This window comes from Pteropus medius, unplaced genomic scaffold, assembly GCF_902729225.1.
Source record: "Pteropus medius unplaced genomic scaffold, Ma_sr-lr_union100, whole genome shotgun sequence".
NCBI lineage: Eukaryota > Metazoa > Chordata > Mammalia > Chiroptera > Pteropodidae > Pteropus > Pteropus medius.
The window spans coordinates 15,669,041-15,687,715 of NW_024349803.1; the positions used below are offsets into that span (position 1 = coordinate 15,669,041).

General features: G+C 40.2%; 1 protein-coding gene across 15 annotated transcripts in view; it reads right to left on the reverse strand.

Annotated features, from left to right (window-relative positions):
- The window catches only part of ULK4 (unc-51 like kinase 4), a 378,927-nt gene that overhangs the window by 315,856 nt on the left and 44,396 nt on the right, over positions 1-18,675 (reverse strand). For all 15 annotated transcript variants that reach the window (XR_005647494.1, XR_005647495.1, XM_039837390.1 and 12 more), the window contains exon 18: positions 2,243-2,350. Coding sequence is in view for 13 of the 15 variants with exons in the window: in XM_039837390.1 (XP_039693324.1) it covers positions 2,243-2,350 (108 nt within the window). In the remaining 2 variants the exon portion in view is untranslated. The remainder of the gene's footprint in view (positions 1-2,242; positions 2,351-18,675) is intronic.

Here is an 18,675-nt window from a genome sequence, read left to right on the forward strand (position 1 = left end):
TGCAGACCTAAGGAGAGAACGTCCTTTTCAGGCTTGCTGTAAGATGTGCTTAAGTGTCACGGCCACAGACACAGACTTGATTAAAATAGCCTAACTTATATCCAATTAGAGTAAGTACCAAGGAAAATGATTCTCTAGATCTACTTTTAGAAACAAATAGGAATATAATTCTATGTGGTCCCATTTATGTAAGATTCTAGAAAATACAAACTTGTCAGCAAATCAGTGGTTGCCTAGGGGCAGGGAGGAGGAATTACAAAGGATGCTGGGGAAACTTTTGGAGGTGATAGATATGTTCATTATCTTGATTGTGATGATGGTTTTGCAGCTATACACATATATCAAAATTGCAGCTATACACATATATCAAAATTGCAGTTTATTGTATGTCAGTTATATCTCAATTAACAGAAATAACTCAATTATATCCCTGATAAGATAGTAGACTAGGTACCTGAACACTCTTCCAAGAAAGCAACTAGTTTTATTCTAACATCCTTAAAATGCATCAGAGATCAAATCGCCCCCAGAGAAATGCAAGGAAAATAGCCTTTCACAAAACTTGGCACACATGAAAATGTTCCAGTACAAGAAAGAGGAGAGATGGATGAAAGAAGTAATGATTAAGAAAAACATCTATATTAATTAAGAACTGCTTCGTGTATATACCTTCATACACTATTCTTGATAGTGTATGACTATAACTGAAAAAAGCAAGCTGTTCTACCTGTTATATAAAATGAAACAAGATAAGAATCTACATTTCTATTTGATCATATGTAAAAAGTAACTCTGTAAATATAATCAAGGAAGTAGTTATAACAGTTATTTATTAGGGAACAGGTGGATGGGCAACAAAAACAGGAAAGAGACTTTTCCCTGTATACTTTTCTTTACTTAGTTTTCTAGCTTCACAAATGTGTTGTCTCTTCAAAATATAAAATTATCCAAGAATAAATTCAACCAAAGATAGAGGTCCAAAAGCTTTATGAATAGAAACAACTTTAATGAAAATAGTCTGAAAAACATAAATACATGGAAATGCCATTGTTCACTGGAGGACAATATACTATAAATATATCAATACTTTCCTAATTGACTGATACATAGATTCAGTACAATTCCAAATATGCACTGAAAGACTCAAAATTATAAAGAGATCAGTACTTCCCAAGTTGATCTGCACAGTCAGTGCAGTTTTCTTTTTAAATGATTTACGGAATTGGACAAGCTGATTCTAAAATTTGTTCTGACAAGCGAAGGGCCAATAGCCAAGACGTTTATGAAAAGGAAGAATAAGGAGAGATCTGCTGTACCAGCTTCTCAATAATAATTACAGAACTAAATGGTTTAAAACACTTGCGTCTCGTAACAATTATGGTAGTTGCCTTAAAATGATGATTGTTCAGAAAGTTTAATTCACAGACTGAGAATTCTGAGGTTATATAACATTTAAGCAAGTTCTATAACCAAAACATCAGAAATACAATAAGAGAACACCTTGATTCACTTATAACTTACTGGTACTTATTTAAAACTCTCAAGAAGACCAAACGAAATGAGTAACATAACTTATCAATATCTATTCAATACTATCCTTAAAAACCACATTAATGAAATATAAAGTTTTCCTATGTTGAATTCAATAGCACTTCCATATTGTAACTCAAGAAATAAGAAGTCAATTGCTGGACTTATCGTGGTTATCACTTCTTTAGGTATATTAATGTTGAATAACTATGGTGTACACCTGAAATTAATATAATATTGTATGTTAGATATATTTTAATTTAAAAATCTTTAAAAAAAATAAGAAATAAGAAGTCAAATTCTGCAGTCACAAATTTTCACGGCCACGTTAAGAACTATACTTGCACAAAGTGCTGTTTTACACTGAAATAGAGCTTTCGTACTGAGAGAAACAAGGGCCGATCTCCTTGCCTGAAGGAGTCAAAGATGGCAGCACCTAGGGAGTACTTTTGGACTTTCAGTCCACTGGTTTTAAAACATGACCTGAGCATCTCTTACCCTTCAAAGTCAAAAGGCGCTGGGAGAGAAGGAAGATATAGACAGGGAAAGACAGATAAAAAGACACTGATAGCCTCTCTCCTCCAGAAATAAAACTTCTCCCAAGTTCTTAAGGCAAGCTCTAAGGGGCAAAGTCAAAACACTTTTATAGGATATTAATACCTGTCACCCACGGTACGTCAGAACATGTCAAGAGTTAACCACATAGTCTCACCTGGGTAGCTACAAGGTAGATCAGCTCCCCGAGGGTTGGTAAAAGGCACTGTTTTAATTTGCTGTTCCTGAAGTTTTCCCTAATTAATTCAGTTAAGAGAGTAATTGCCTAAAAAGAGAAAAAAAAGTATATTATTTCATATGTAACTCTCAGTTCTTTAACCTACATGTGAAAGGCAAGATACTACAAAATTCACCTTCCATTTTTAAGAACAAATTTCCAAATTATTTTCAAAATATGGGCCTTATTCCAAAAAAAAAAAAAAAAAAATACTAACCCTCCCAGATGAAAGTAAAAATATATTCAGTGAAATAAACTTATGTCCATACAGCACCTATCAGTTACCAGGCTCTTTCACTGTATCGTTGGTCCTATGACGCAGCTGTCGCTCTGTCTTAAAAGACAGGATATGAGGCTGAGAGACGTCCAGCCACTCTCCACCCAGCTCACTCAAACTACCAGGATCCGAACAGATTTTACCATGCCAGGTCCCTAGTACTCTCCCACACACCCTAGTTTGAAAATTTCTTACTCTGCATTAAACTTTTAAAATGATTCCTTCAAAACTCTGAGAGTAGGAATATTATACCAAAGTTTCAACATAATCCACTTTGAGATTCAGCAGTGTATTTTATCAGATCTGGTTAACGTTTTAGGAGTCATGCTAAGAAAATCCCCTACACTTACTGCCAGAATTCACATACCGGAACACAGGTTAATCAAATCACTAGAGTGCCCGTGAAGCAGAGTAGCGTGGTTTCAGACTGGTACACAAAAAAGGGCCCCGTTTTAAGACTGGAAAAAACAGTTCATAAGAGAGTGTGGAAGCACTGCTCTAAAACTGTGAGACTCAAAGTGTGGCGCACAGACCAAAGGCCATTTCTTACCATCGACAAAGATGTAAGTAAAAACTGAAAGCAGGCACTTAATAACTTCCAGAGCAATGTGACAATGCTTCAACATCCAAGCATATGACCGCCGGTCTCATCCAGTAAACAAGAGTATGGAGGAGCTGGGGTTGCATGTGGGGCAGCTGCACACAAGTCATGCACTAGAAGAACACTTGTTGATGTGGTATTTTTATTAAATGGCTTTTTTAAGTTGCAACTGACATACAATAAATTGCATGTACAATTAGATACATTTGACACATGTACATCTGTGAAATCATCACCACAAACAAGACAGCAACACCCCCAAGTGTTTCCTCAGATTCCCTTGGTAATTCCTGCATCCACTCCCTTTCTCTCCTCCCTAGGCAGGCAATGATTTGCCTTCTGTCATTAATTTGCATTTTCTAGAATTGATGTACATGGCATTAGACACCATGTATTCTTTTGTCTGGCTCATTTCACTTAGCATGATGAATTTGAGATTCATCTATGTTGTAGCCTGTACCAATAGTTTGTTCTTTATTATTGCTGAGTACTATTCCCCTATAGATATACCGCAATGTAGAACTACCACCACCCACTGCCTTGCACACAGTGAATCCTCTACATAAAGTCACTGAGGAGGAAAAGCAACCATGTACATCACATGAGCCCTTACAGCAGGTCTTCCTTTTCTTTTGACCTTTACTGATCATCCTCTAGTATTTCTGAACCATCAGAAATTAACAGTGTTCAGTCACTGTTAATTTTTTTATCTATGAAAACTATTATTTGTCACCAGCACGACTACCGTTTTAAAAAATGGCTATAAAAAGTATTCGAAAGAGAAAAAATTGAAAAGAAAGAACCTCAAAATATCAGGAAGGAAGCAAGACCGTGGCAGGCAAAAATGAAGGTAAATCGAAAGGCTTTACTTCTAGTAAGTTTTCTAAGTTATGTTTGATGGCTGAAGTACAAATGAAATACAGCAAGAACAAAAAACAAAATAGCAGACTGCGACAACATGGATGAACCTGGAAGATATTATGTTAAGTGAAATAAGTCAGAGAAAGACAAATACCGTATGATCCCACTTATATGTGGAATCTAAAGAACAAAATAAATGAACAAACAAAACAGAAACAAACTCACAGATGCAGGGAACAAGCTGATGGTTGCCAGATGGGAGAGGAGTTGGGGGCAGGGTGAAAAAGGTGACGAGATTAAAAGTACAAATTGGTAGCTACAAAACAGTCATGGGGATGTAAAGTAAAGCATGGGGAATATAGTCAGTAATATGGTTAATAACTATGTATAGTACCAGAATACCTGACTAGTCAGGGATCACTTTGTAAAGGGTATAAATGTCTAACCACTATGCTATACACCTGAGACTAATACGAAATAATACTGAATGTCAAATGTAATTGAAAAATCAAAATAGGCGGGGAGTAAAGGAGAATAAGAGGTTCAAACTTCACGTGTAAAACAAATAAGTCATGGGATTATGGTGTACAGCATAGGGAATAGACGATATTGCGATAGCATTGTATGGCATCAGACCGTTGCTGTACTTATCATGGTGATCACTTCTTTAGGTATATAAATGTTAAATAACTATGAGGTACACCTAAAACTAATACAATGTTGCATGTTAGCTATTTTAATAAAAATCTTTTTAAAAAATACAACTTTTTTTAAAAAGGCAGACTTAAGATCAAACATCAATAATTACAGTAAATGGTCTAAATGCAACAATTAAAAGACAGAGCTGATTTAAACATATCACCCTGATGTTTGCCAGAGGGGGACAGGTGAAGAAGGTGAAGGGAAATATGGTCAACAATATCGTGATGTTTGCATGGTGACAGGTGATCACTAGATTTAATGTGGTGGTCGTATTGTAAGGTATATAAAGATTGAATTGCTATATTTAATATAATATTGTATATCAACTATACTTAAATTTTTAAAAAAAAAATCAAAATGAAAAGTGATAAATTCAAATACCAAAAAATAAAAAAGAATGAAAATAAAAATATGACCCAACTATATGCTATCTATAAGAAACTCATTATCAAATACAGTGATATAGGCAGACTGAAAGTAAAGAGATAGAAAAAAACATAGCAGGGAAGTAGTAATCAAAGGAAAGCAGGAATAGGTATGTTACTATCAGATAAAATAGACCTCAAAGAAAATTACCAGAGACCAAGAGAAACATATAAGAAAAGGTCAATCCACCAAGAAAACATACCAATCCTAAATAGGTATACATCAAACAAAGCTGTAAGATATGTAAAGCAAAAACTGCTATTACTGTAAGAAGAAAGACAAATCCACAATTATAGTTGTGAACTTCAACACCCCTCTCTCGACAACTGATAAAAATAGACATAAAAGGATATAACGCTACACATATATATTTGGCAACTTATATGAAATGGACCAACTCCTCAAAAAACACACAAACTACCACATCTCACCCAATCTGAAATAGATAATTATTTGTAGATGACATGGTTGTCTTCATAGAAAATAGCGAGGAATCTACAGAAAAACTCCTAAACCTAATAAATGAGTTTGGCAAGATCACAGGATACAATATCAACATTCGAAAATCAATTGTAATTCTACGTATTAGCACAGAACACGTGGAAACTGATATTTAAAATAACATTTACAATCGCTAAAAATAATACTTAGGTACAAATCTAAAAAATATATATATATATATATATATATATATATATATATATATATATATATATGATCTGTTTGCTGAAACCATACGATGTCATGTAAAGAAATCAAAGATCTAAGAAAATGGAGAGATGAGTTTTGTGTATTTCATTTTCTGTATATTATGTTTTGTCATCTTATAAAACTATTCTGGCTGGGAGGGACGGCCTTTCTTAGGAGGCAGTCTCCAAGACTGGGCTAGCCAATTCGTAGAGAGAGAATGTCTTTAATATGCAGGGCACACCTCCTCTACCTGGCCCATACATCCCAGGAAGCAATATTCTTCTGCCTTTATCATCCAAAGGCCAGCTACCATGCAACTAGAGACTCTCCTTATAGCCCAACGCCCGCTGAAATTATTCAAACTAGCCAGTCCTAAACAGTTCACCCTGCCCTGTGGGAACTCCAATAAAGATCATAGTCTAAACATGCCACTCCCGTCTTCTGCCTCCGGACCACCTTGGTGTTTTTTCATGTGGCCCCATGTTGCATGCCATGCCTGTCTCTAGGACCCACGAGCATAATAAACTTTGTTTTCCCGAGCCTCTCCTCTGTGTCCTCTCGTAGCCACTCCTTACTGACCATCTCAGAAAAGCATATGAAACAAGAAATATGCAATCTTTACAGATAGGAAGATATAGTGAAAATGTCAATTTGATAAGTCCAGTTTAATACAATTCCTATGAAAATCTCAGGGAGATTTTTTTGTATTGATAAGACTATTCTAAAATTTATGTGGAAAGGCAAAAGAATTAAAATAGCCTAAACAATTTTGAAAAATTATAAAGTGGTTGAAATTATTCTCCCTGGTTACAAGACTTATTATATTCCGACAGTAATCAAGAGTGTGTGGCATTGCCAGAGGAAAGAGGTGTCAGTCAATGGGACAGACAGAGAATCAAGAGATAGCTCCAGTCGAGTATGGCCCACTGATTTTAGACAAAGGCGCAAAGGCAATTAATCCAATGGAGCAAAGTCAGTCTTTTCAACAAATGGTTCTGGAGCAACCAGCTATCTAAACGAACAACAAAAAGGAAGGCTAAACCTAAGTCTGACACTTTACATAAAACATTAATTCAAAATGGATCACGAACTTGAACATAAAACATAACCCTATAAAACCAGAGGAAAAACAGGATACCATCTTCTGAATCTCGGGCTAGGTGAAGAATAGATTTGACAACAAAAGCAGACATTGTACCAAAGAAAACAAATAGCTGACAAATAAGTACAGGAAAAGATGTTCAATCTCATTAGCAAATAGGGATATGAAAATTAAACCACAATGAGATATCACTACACACACATCAGAATGGCAAAAATAAAAAACAACACCAACTGCTGTTGAGGATAGAAAGAAGCAATCACTCATATATCGCTGGTGGGGATATAAAATGATACAACCAATCCAGAAAAATTTGGCAGTTTCTCAAAGATAAATAAATAACCCACTAAATATGCAATTATGATAGGACGCAACAAACGCACTCTTGAGCATTTATCCCGGAAAAATGAAGACTTTCACTCACCCCCACCCCCCCAAAAAAAAAGTCCTGTACATCAAGGTTTATAGCAGCTTTATTCATAACTGTCAAAACTGGCTAAGACTAGGATATCTTTCACAGGTAAATGGTTAAACAAACTTGTACAACCGTACTGCAGACTACTACTGCGCAGTAACAAGGAACAAACTACTGACACATGCCACGACCTGGATGAATCTCCAGAGAACTGTGCGAAACGAAAAAAGCCAATCCCAAAGGGTTACGCATCACGAGTCCATTTACACAACATTCTCAAAATGACAAAACTGTAAATATGGAGATTAGCGGTGGCCAGGGGTTGAGGGGCAAGGGAGGACACGTGACAGAGGGAAGTGGGTGTGCTTATACGAGGGAGCCTGGCGGTGATGCTGTTCTGTTCCTTAACTGTTTCCATGTAAACATCCTGGCTGCAGTACATTGGTATAGTTCTCCGAGATGCTACCCTTGGAAAAAAACTGGAAAAGTATAAACATTATCTCTCTGGATTATTTCTTACAACCTCATGTGAATCTACAATTATCTCAAAACAAAAGGTTCAATTTTTTTTAAAGTCAACCTCATACTAAATTCAAAACTCAGATCTAGCTTTCTGCATCACAAAGTTAGTGACAGGGATTTATAGCATTTCTCCATTTTATAATCCACTGGCATTTTATATCAGAAAGCATCACTGGAAATTAAAATCATTTTAACGCTGCAGAGCCTTAAAGAAATAAAGCTGTCTGAACAGCCTCCAGCATAATAGAAATTGCTTTGGAGCTCAGTGTCTTGTAAATAGACACGCATCATATAATCTATGCTAGTAACGCCACAGCAATCTGACACCTGGCTTGCAAAAGTTAAGTCTGGGTAGCATTAACAGTACACAACAGAATGTTTTTCTGCAATGTCATCTATATAGATTTTCTACTTGTTATTTTTTAAATTTAAAGAAATATTAAAAAGGAAAACCATAAGAATAATAAGCATACCACATAAATGACAAATACCAAGGAGAAAAATAAGTTTTTGTTGACCTAGGTGCAACAACATTTGAATACTAAACAGAAGAAAAAAGGCAAAATAGATGCGTTTAGTTCTTCAAACTCAGAAATTCAAGTAATGTGTGGATATCGTTCTTATGCATATTTTCCTATAGTTAAAAATTCGCCTGGCCATCTAACATTCAAACTAAGAGATATAAAAGTAGGATAGTCAAGTATTATGCTACAATTGTTTGCATTTTATGCAAAACCTAAGAAAAATGAGGGGGTTTAGGGATCTTATTTCTGATAGCATTGTGCTTTCAGGTATATCTACACTGTCTCTGGCTCTATTACCTTAATGAGAACTATTCTTCTGCAACCACAGGCATGATTGGTGAGTTGATCACTACAAATGATAATTTAAGATTGTACTGCTATTTCTAACACTACTTTGAAATCAAAACGCACTTTATAACACCTTTGACAAGGGAGAGCCAGGCCTCTTGGCTTCATCGGAAGTCATGAGATGGACATTAAAAGGTCAAACGTGCTTCAAGTTCACATATCCTGAACTGAGTCTCTTAAGGCAAAGGCAAAAAAGACAGAACAATGATAAATTAAGGAGACTACCAAGGCTTAGAAGTTCTGCAGTTATACAACTAATATTCTGACACTTGCACAAATAAAATTTGCTTGCTCTTGACCCTCAAAATGTAGTCTTTAAATGTCCACGGTGATGGGTATACAATTAACAGTTACAAATACAAACTGAATAAAACTTCAAATCTAGAAAGTACCTGTCATTTCCTATTCAGTCAGTGTTTTACTGGACCAAAGGGACATTTTTTAAGCCCCATTTAACTCCTTCCCATGAGAGAGACTGCAATAGTCATCACAACAAAATAATCTTTAAATCAGATTCTATTCCGTATTCTTCCCAACTCCCACAGTAAGAGGCATTCCACAATCTCAAGTAAACACAGGATTCCAATTGATACCACTTTGCCCAGGCTTTTTCTGTCTTAGAACACCACTTTCAATGTCCCAAACATAGCTGGGGCACATAAAATAAGAGCATTGTAAGGTTCAATAATCCTTTCTTAAATTTTATTTTTAATATCAATATAGGGAAGAGGCATGAGAACTACACAAATAAAACCAAGTTGTATTCGGAGCCTGCTAAGTGCTGCTAGACCCGGAACCGGCTGATCAGCACACAGCCAGACGACAAGGGAACCCACCGAAGATTCTTGCTGAGGTGACTAACGACTACTTCCCCACGACTTAAAACACTGCAAACCTATCCCCAGAAAGGAAAATAGATTTAAACTGAATCCCCCGAACACTTGGGGTCTCTCTCATTCTCTGTCTTGGAGAAGAAACTGTGTCTCTGTCTGTGGAGTGTTACCCCTTCCTTAATAAACTTTCCTTAGTCTCTAACTCTGGCGTGCACTTGAATCCTTTCCTGCACAGTCAAGGACCCTCCCTCTCTGAGTGCAGGACTTGAGTTCCCACTCCAGGAAGGGGTTTGGGGGGTTGGGGTTGGAATTCGCTCCACCCTGCATCAGCATATCTTAGGTTCCTTGGGATCTTGTACCCCTGGATTAAGCTTTAGCAAGTAAAATCACATCTGTAGACTTGAAACTTCAAACGCTCATTTTCACCAGTGTTGGTTAAAAAAGTGAGACAAAGAGAGAGAACGAATTTCAGACAGGTAAGGGAAGGCCCATGATCCAGGAGGAGAAAGACAGTAAACCTGATGAAGATAATAAAATTCTGTTCTGTATTTAATAACTGAAAATGTTATTGCAATGTTGCATCGCTGTCTGTAAGAAGCTTTCCTGGTGACGTCTTGACATCAAACTGTTAACATTATCTTCTGTGGACACCGTTTTTAATCTCTAATTCTTTGCATGCCTATTGGGTAACTACACTCAAATTGGCATCTGACAATCAGGAAGAAGGAGTAAGGACTGTTATCTTGTCACTTCTCTGTTGAGGCCTCAATGTTGACAACTTATATAACTGGTGATCTCCTGCTCTTATAGATAACAAACTGTCAGGAAAAGCAAATAAAATGCATAAGTAGATTTCTTATCGAGTCTTTTACAGTCACATAAAAAGTCTGAAAGCATTAAGTACAAAAACTTTATCAACTTTCTGAGTTGTTTTTTAAATCAAGAGGTCAACAAATTTAACTGCAAAAGAAATTTGTCATTTCTCTGGTCACTAGTCATCCGGTCTTCCTTCCTAACACAGCTCAACTTCCCTTTGGGGAAATACCTTACCAGTACTGTGTTTAGCCCGTGGGATGACCCAAAAAAAAAAAAAAGGCATTCTGTTCTCCAAATATGGAACCTGAAAGTCCCAGGCTCCCTTCAGAAACATCTTTCCTCCCACAGTCTGGTACAGTCAAGTGCAGAGCCGCGACCTAAACTCAGCCAGCAACACTCTTGCTCAAAAATCTGAGCACGGAGTAGAGGGACTTCGAGTAAAAAAAAACAGCCGAAGCTCACGCATTCGTTCCAGCAGTGGCCCCAAGCGAGACTCCAAAAGCATCCTGCCCCAGAGGCCTGGTGCAGCTGCCAGCTCCTGACTGTTCCAAACCTTCTCCTGGGGCCTTTGACCTTGCCTGTTTCCTCCTAATAAATATCCTTTATGCTAAAGTAAGGCAGAGTGAGACCACAAAAGTAGTAGACAGTGCCTGTGCTGCCCAGTCCTCCTCCCTTCCTGGAGACACAAAACTATTTCCCGGCTCCCGGAGTCAGATGGGGCGGTGTGACTAGTTCCGGGCAAGTGGCTCAAAGATGAAATGATGTATGCATACCCGTGTGCCATTTTCCGTACTCTCTTCCCCTACTCCAGGATGCTTAAAAGTATCACGCTGGCTGGAGATCCACATAAGATGGAAACAGCCTGAAGTCACCTGCCCACAGCCTTACCCAGAGCTGCAGCCTCTGCGATTCTGACGGGTTTCGTTACCACAACATAAGGTAGCCTATCCTGAGACAGAACCCTAAGAATTTGATTCAAAGAGACCACTTTATTTATACACAGTAATGAAGGAGTTTTCATATTTTAAAATAATCACTAAGAAAACAGTCAGGAAACTACTGCACCCATATCTTAGGAAGATCATTCGTGTGGCAGCTCAGATCTGCCATAAACATTTATGTCATGGATCCGACACCAACCACCAGAAAGCAGTGAATGAAAAGTAGACTGATAAATCTCGCCGTGAGGATTAAGAAATTGGATGTCAAATTGCAATAACTCTGTGGTCCAAAACCAGATTAATCATTAAAATTATTCTGTCCATTTCTGATGGATGGCAGACAAGATATCCTAAATATTTTGCTTATTGAAAATAACAAAAACGTTGAATATTTTTAAATACCTTTGTAAAATGCACAGCCGAACTGGCAAGAAATTAAGGTGACCTCAAAGACCAAAAATAGAAGAGGAAAACAAAGAAACAGGTAAACACAACTAAGACATTTTGACCCTGGGGGCATGTGCTGAATCTTGGTGACCTTGAAATAACCCTTTGGAATGGAACAAGAGAACAATCATGGGGCTGCCCAAGGAGTGGTATCATGCTGGAGACCATTCACATTCTGTTGGGACTCCAAGGACACAGGAGTAAGAAGTGAACCAGCCTGCAAAAGAGATTCTCTCCCTCATAATCAGACCAAGTCCCAGAAGCAGACCTGCGGCTCACATTCTCATTTACTCTTACCTGGGCGACCAGACATTCAAGCGCCTGGGAGTCTGCTGGGCTGACCAACGGAAACACGACCTTAATGACAGTCTGCAATTAATGAGGTCGAATGCTAGGATTTCCCCAGCATGCTGTAGAGCAGCGGTACTCAAATTTTCATATGCTTTATAATCGCTGAAGAATTTGTAAAAACATGGATTGCTGGGCTCCGCCCTCAGAGTTTCTCATTCAGGAGGTCTGGGGTGGGGCCTTGGAATCTGTACGTCTAACAAGTTGTCCAGTAATGCTGAAGGTCTAGAACAGCTCTCTGAGATCACTACTATGAGACTCGAAGTTGTCTGCACACTGGAATGACTTGCTTAGCTTTAAAAATTACAGAAACCTGCACTTACCCCCCAGAGATTCTGGTTTAACTGGTCTGGGGTATAGCCTGAACATCGGAATTTTTAAGGCCCCCAGGAAATTCTAATGTGCCGCCAAGATTAAGAACCACTGCTACAGAGAACAGAGTCTGAATGCTCAAGAAATTAAAAATGTTGCAATAGTTCTACAAAGTGCGACCTGTCTAACCATCTCTCCCCAAGTGAGCTTGAAAAGCATGCCTGGGGAGTGGGGCACCAGCATCTTTGAGGAGCTCTGAGGTGGCTGTCCTTTACAGGACAATGGCAGCACTTAACTGCAGACACAAGGTGGGCACAGTGAGTCACAGGGCAACTTGGCGATCAGAGCATTTGGACCCACCAGAATCCCAAATGATGATAAATTAACCATCAGATCAGCCTATTAAACTGATGCTTGATACATAGTAAGAAAATTATTGGGCAGACGTAAAAAGAGTCCACATATCAAAGACGTACGGCTTTTTATCCCAATCCCACAGCCAGGCTGGTTCAAAGACCCAGAGCTCCTTGACACACTGGAGGTTCCTTCAAAAGAGATTCCTACAAAATAGCCACAGGTAAATGTTGTGAATTTTCTCCAACATTTCCCATCCCCAGAAGGTCCTCGGCCACTTACCATGTGACTGAGCACTGGAGAAAGGGAATTACCCAGACCCTCTAACATTGGGCACTGGCTCTGAACTTAGACTGATCTCTGGAGACCTAAGATACCCCTAACTCCAACAGTCAGATTAGTTGCTTATCAAGGTCAGGTGCTACATAGAGTCTTAGCCAAATACATCTCACATCTGTCCAGTGGGTCCATGGACCCATCCTTTGTTATTTTCCTCGATCTAGAACATACAGTGAGAAAAGATACACCTAGTAACTGGCACGATCCCCACAGTGGACTCTCGACCAGTGGATTAAGGACTATCTGGATTCGGACGGGCCAAAGTGGAAGTCCTGGAACTAGACCACTCACCCCGCCTGCCCAGCCAACGACAGTGAACCAAAACCACATCCACGGCAATCAGCGACTAGGGATCAGTGCCACTAAGGTAAGAGGTGCGGGGACTGTGATTTCTACCACATCCCCCTTCGACTTGCCTGTTAGGTCAGGGCAGAAGCCACCTGGGTCATGGAGAATTACCACAGATGACTACAAATTTAATCAGGCGACGATGCCTGCTATAGCTACAGTTTCAGACGTGGCGAATCAGTTCAGGCCCTGGCACCTGGTATGCTTTCGGTTCCACTCCAATCAGTAAATAAAATCAGAAGCAGTTTCTGCTTGCTGAATTGCCCCTAAATCAAGTCTCCCACACTGTCATAATACAGTCTAGAGGGACCGTGATCATCTTGATAATATGCAGGACATCATACTGTTTCATTACATTGGTGATATTGTAACTGGACCTGGTGAGCGGCACCCTAATTGGCATGCCAGAGGACAGGCGATTAACCCTGCAAAAGTTCACAGTCTATTACACTGGTGAAGTTCTTAGGAGTCCAGTGGTCTTGAGGCATGTAACGAGATCTCTTCAAGGTGAGAGAGAAGTTGCTGCACCTTGCATTACCCACCAAGACAAGAAGGTCCAATGCTTGGTGAGCCTGTTTAGATTTTAAAGGCTCCAACCCATCACTGATCATTGATAAGGCTGCCAGTTTTGAGAGGGGCTCAAAATGAGGCTCTGCAACAAGTCCAAGCTGAAGGAAAAGCTGCTCTGCCAAGTAAGTCTAAAGACCCAGCAGACCTAATGCTATTGGAACTGGCTGTGACAAATAGGAAAGCCTGTGGCAAGCTCTCGCAGCGGAATCAGCACGGAATCTTCGGACTCGGGAATGAGGCCTTGTCCTGCCCTCTGCCAGCGACCACTTTCCGTTTGAAGAGCAGTTCCTGGCTTGCTGCCATGCCCTGACTGAGTTGAATGCCTGACCGTGGAATACTACGGGACCTGACCTGCTCATCGAGAACTGACGTAAACATAAAATGAGTTACAGACAGTAGCATTTTATTTTAAATTGAACAGTATCTATGAGCCCGAGCCAAGCAGATTCACTCACTCCATATGTCGATGGCCGAGGCCTCCATAGTGATAATCTGCTCCCACTGCTGAGCTGCCTTGCCCTCCTCAACCCACACCCGTGACTTCTTAGGATGTTCAGGAAGCACAGATCTGGTTCACGTATGGATCTGCATGTTCTGTCAGCACCACAGAAGGGGGTGGGCCACTTGAAGATGGCACACAAAGACAAAGGTGAAAGAATCCTCCGAGCACACAGAACTTTGGGTGGTATGTCTATAAACAGAGAGATGGACTAAGGGAAAAATCTATACGAACTGAAAGGTAGTAGCTAAAAGGCTAGCCAGGGGCTCAAAAACTAGAAAAGAACAAAATTGCATTAAAAAAAAATTTAAGTGTGGGGGAGAGAGGCATAGATAGAGATTGGAATGAGAACAGAATGTAGACATTCATAAGCAAATGCCCAGCAGGGGGCATCAACAGTCAGCTGGAAAAGCAGAAGCATCCCATGGATGTCAGCCAACCTTCACCAGTTACCCTAGTGCTTGCTCCGTGAGCCCATGTACAAACAAAGCAGCCTGGAGGCAAGGACGGAGGCTACGCATGGGCTCCATGAATGGACTTCCACTCACCAAGGCTTGGCTACTGGCACTGTTGAGTGCCCAATCTGCCATGAACAAAGGCCAACACAGAGCCTTCATGTAGCTCCGTTTCCTGGAGGGCCCAGCTGGCCACCCAGTGGCAAGCTGATTATACTTGAACCCTCTGATCGTGAACAACATTTTGTCTCTACAGGAACAGAAGCTTAATCCAGGTACGAATTAGCCAACTCCACCATCCATGGTACAGCACCTTTCAATCAACCTCCCAAATGCAGCTCCTTTTGGCTTCCAGAACTGTACTCACCCCACCTCCCTTCTCTGTGGGATAAGAGGTAAGAGTGACTCCTGTTACTAAGCCTGGAGAACTGAGCTATCCCTTACAGTTAATAACCCCTTCGTAAATAAACCATCATTAAATTATCTCAATAATGTTAGGGACTGTGAATTATGTAATTCACATAATCTCAATAATGTTAGGGGCTATGAATTATGTAATTCCCTTTGAAAAGATTCACTTTCCAGTTTTTCCCTCATAATCTTGTGAAACTAACAAATATTGGAAATGACAGCTTCCAACCCATCCATTCCTTCTTGGAAAAGGTTACTGGAACACCAAAATCTTACACTTAGACTGAACAATAAGTAAGTTGTAAGGTTTCATTGTGAAGCCTTTTAAGCCTTCACAAACTATTAGTTTCACAGTTTTGAGTTCATTTTGCTCAAATTTCATAAAGAAAAACTGCTGAAATTACCAGGGACAATGGATTCCCACGTCATCTTGGTATCAGAGAAGGAGCCTCTCAATTCCACTTCTTGACTACTCATCAGGCAGTGATGCTCACCAACGGCAACTGTGTGGCAGTGGCTAAGGGAGGGCGGTGCGAAGACAGAGCGCGGCAGTCTGCAGAGGCGCCGAGCTAGACTCTGCCTACGGTGGTGAGAACAGTACGACGCTGTTCTAACAAGTGTCTTGGGACCGGTGTCGGGTCCTGCAGCCAGGACTCGCAGCTATGCTGAGAAGAGATGCACACCCTGTTTGCCCCCTTCTCTACTTCCCTCTGGCAGCCACGAACTAAACCTGACAAAGATGCGGGGAGAGGCGGTTTCACGCAGAGGAAACCAAGCCACACGTGTATTCTAGATCCTACACTCTTCTGGCAGGCCCTCTCTCCCGTATCTAATGTAAGCACCAACTGGGGTGTAGATGAGGGTTAAATGACATTTTTATTTGAGAACAGAACACAATTACACTTGCTACATAAATGCTTAAGAAATGAAGTTACCATTGTCCTTCATTAAAACTGAGTGTTTTCGATGCTAGAACGTATAAAAGTCATGGCACAAAAAAATGTAACTCCGATACAGTGTCTCTGAGCTTGCTGTACCTAACTACTATCATTTACTTGTTACCATATTCTTAATAGTCATCTCTTTGACACTCTTCAAACAGTAGGAATAGGAAGCTTACTTTAAATTGCATTTTTCTGCTTCAAGGATCAGCTCTAATTACTTGTGTTTTGTGCAATTCTCTCCATCACCAATTCTCTTTCCATGTTTCTTTCATCGAATTGAAAATTAAATGTGCTGCTTTGCTAGGTTCCCAAGGATTACTAAATTACATCGCATTCAAATATATAAGCCTCAAAACTGCTGCCCTAAAAATATTATAACAAAGGTATGTTCATAGCTCGGGTAAAATGAGCATAAAAATTAGTCAAAGCAGAAAACAGAGGAGCTAAAAACTGTTCTACAAGATGTCAGGTAAGAAATTAAATGAATTCTATCATTATGAGAAATTAGGAAGCATGCCTTTTAAGAATTCTTTGATGTGAGATGTTTAATTTATATGCAAAAGTGATTCAAATATGGCAATTCCCCAAATGATATCCACTTCGGCAACATGGCTTAATATAGCAAATCCAGCCTGTTTCACTTCATTCAAAGACGTAAATAGTATTCAACTCCTGCTTCATCATTTTCAATAAATTTGTCACTCATGCTGTCCAGAAACTAACCGCAAGAGTTCTTTTAACAGAGAGGTATGGGGGTAAATTCACTGAAACTAACGATGTGGAGGGTTAGAAACGATATCGGTCTCAGCTCAGGGCTACGAACAAGCCAGAAACGGTCACTCGGTGGCTGACGCGAAAGATGGCATCTTACCCAGGAGATTGCACCAATGTAGCCGTGGGGTACAAAGAACTCTGTGGGGCTACGTAATAACCATGAAAGGGGAGAAAATATAAACCAACAAGATAGAGGTCGTTTTTGTCAGGAAAACATCCAGCACCATTTTTACAAATTGCCATCGATAAGAAGTTCCCGCTGAAATGCAGGTTTTAGGAAAAAAAGTTATTGATACATGGTTAACCAACGTGTTAAAGTTCCTTCTACGACGACGTTTCAGGGAGAGCTTTGTCTTGCGCTGCTGTAACACGCACACTGGCAAACACATGACACCACCGTTGAGCGCGTCCTTACGATGGGCCAAATTTAAACAGCACTTCACCCAAAGAAGAGGGAGGTTATTCTCCTTAAGTTTCTGGAGGAAAATCTATGTCTCTCTACGCTTCCTACTGCCCTGCCAAGAAGCGAATGCAATCTTGACCCTAACTCCAAGAATACTTTGAAGCGAGATGAGGATGGTGTCCTCGCTCCTGCTAACACCCCCAAACTCCGTCTTGCCAAAGGACCTGTGACTGTGGGTCTCACATGTCATATGACACGACCTTTTCTTCAGTCCCCGTGCTTACTGACTCCCTGCTCACTCTTCTCATCCACTGAGGATAGAGGCTCCTCGCTCACCCCCTTCCTTCCAACGTCTACTCCTGTCCTCACCTTCGACAAAGTGGACATCTGCGAGGAAGACACGCCTGGCCACGCAGTGCCTTGATCGCATCAGTCTGCTCCTTGACCAGTTTCTCCACCCCGACCCAGCCACTCACCCACAGACACACCCCGGACCCTGACAGTATCTCCGGCACTTCTCAAATTCGGACGCTCTCTAATCACACTATCTTTTCATAATCCCTATTTAAAACCCCTCAGCAATAATTTTTTAAATTCAACAAAACCATCCAAGCCAATGGGCCTCCACTTTCTCATAGCCTTTCTTTACTTGCTTTCCTACGGAGACTTCATTAAAACTGGGGTAAGACTCAAACCACATGGCCTTATGTGAGACAGTTTCAAAGTGGCCACTCTCTCCCTCCAAAAGACTCAGCCCTCCCCTTGACTGAAACCCAACTATCTTCTGGAGAACATCACACAACGAGGCAAATGGGAAAGTTTCTTGCACCCTGAATTCTTGATCACAAACTGGGTTTCTATAGAACCCAATTCTCTTTCCCTAGTGAGTCAGCTTGCCCATTCTGAGATGACAGTTTTATACCTTCCCCTCTACCTCACAATCCCTGAGCACTCATTCCCCTCTTTCTGATGGTGACCTTGATGAGTTCCACTGTCAGAAGCCATCAGATACAAGATCCCTCATCCTACCAAATCTTACCCTCCACTCCATCTACCTTTATTCATCCTTTCTTCCTGTTCTAGCGGATAAAGTATCCCTTCTGATCTAAGG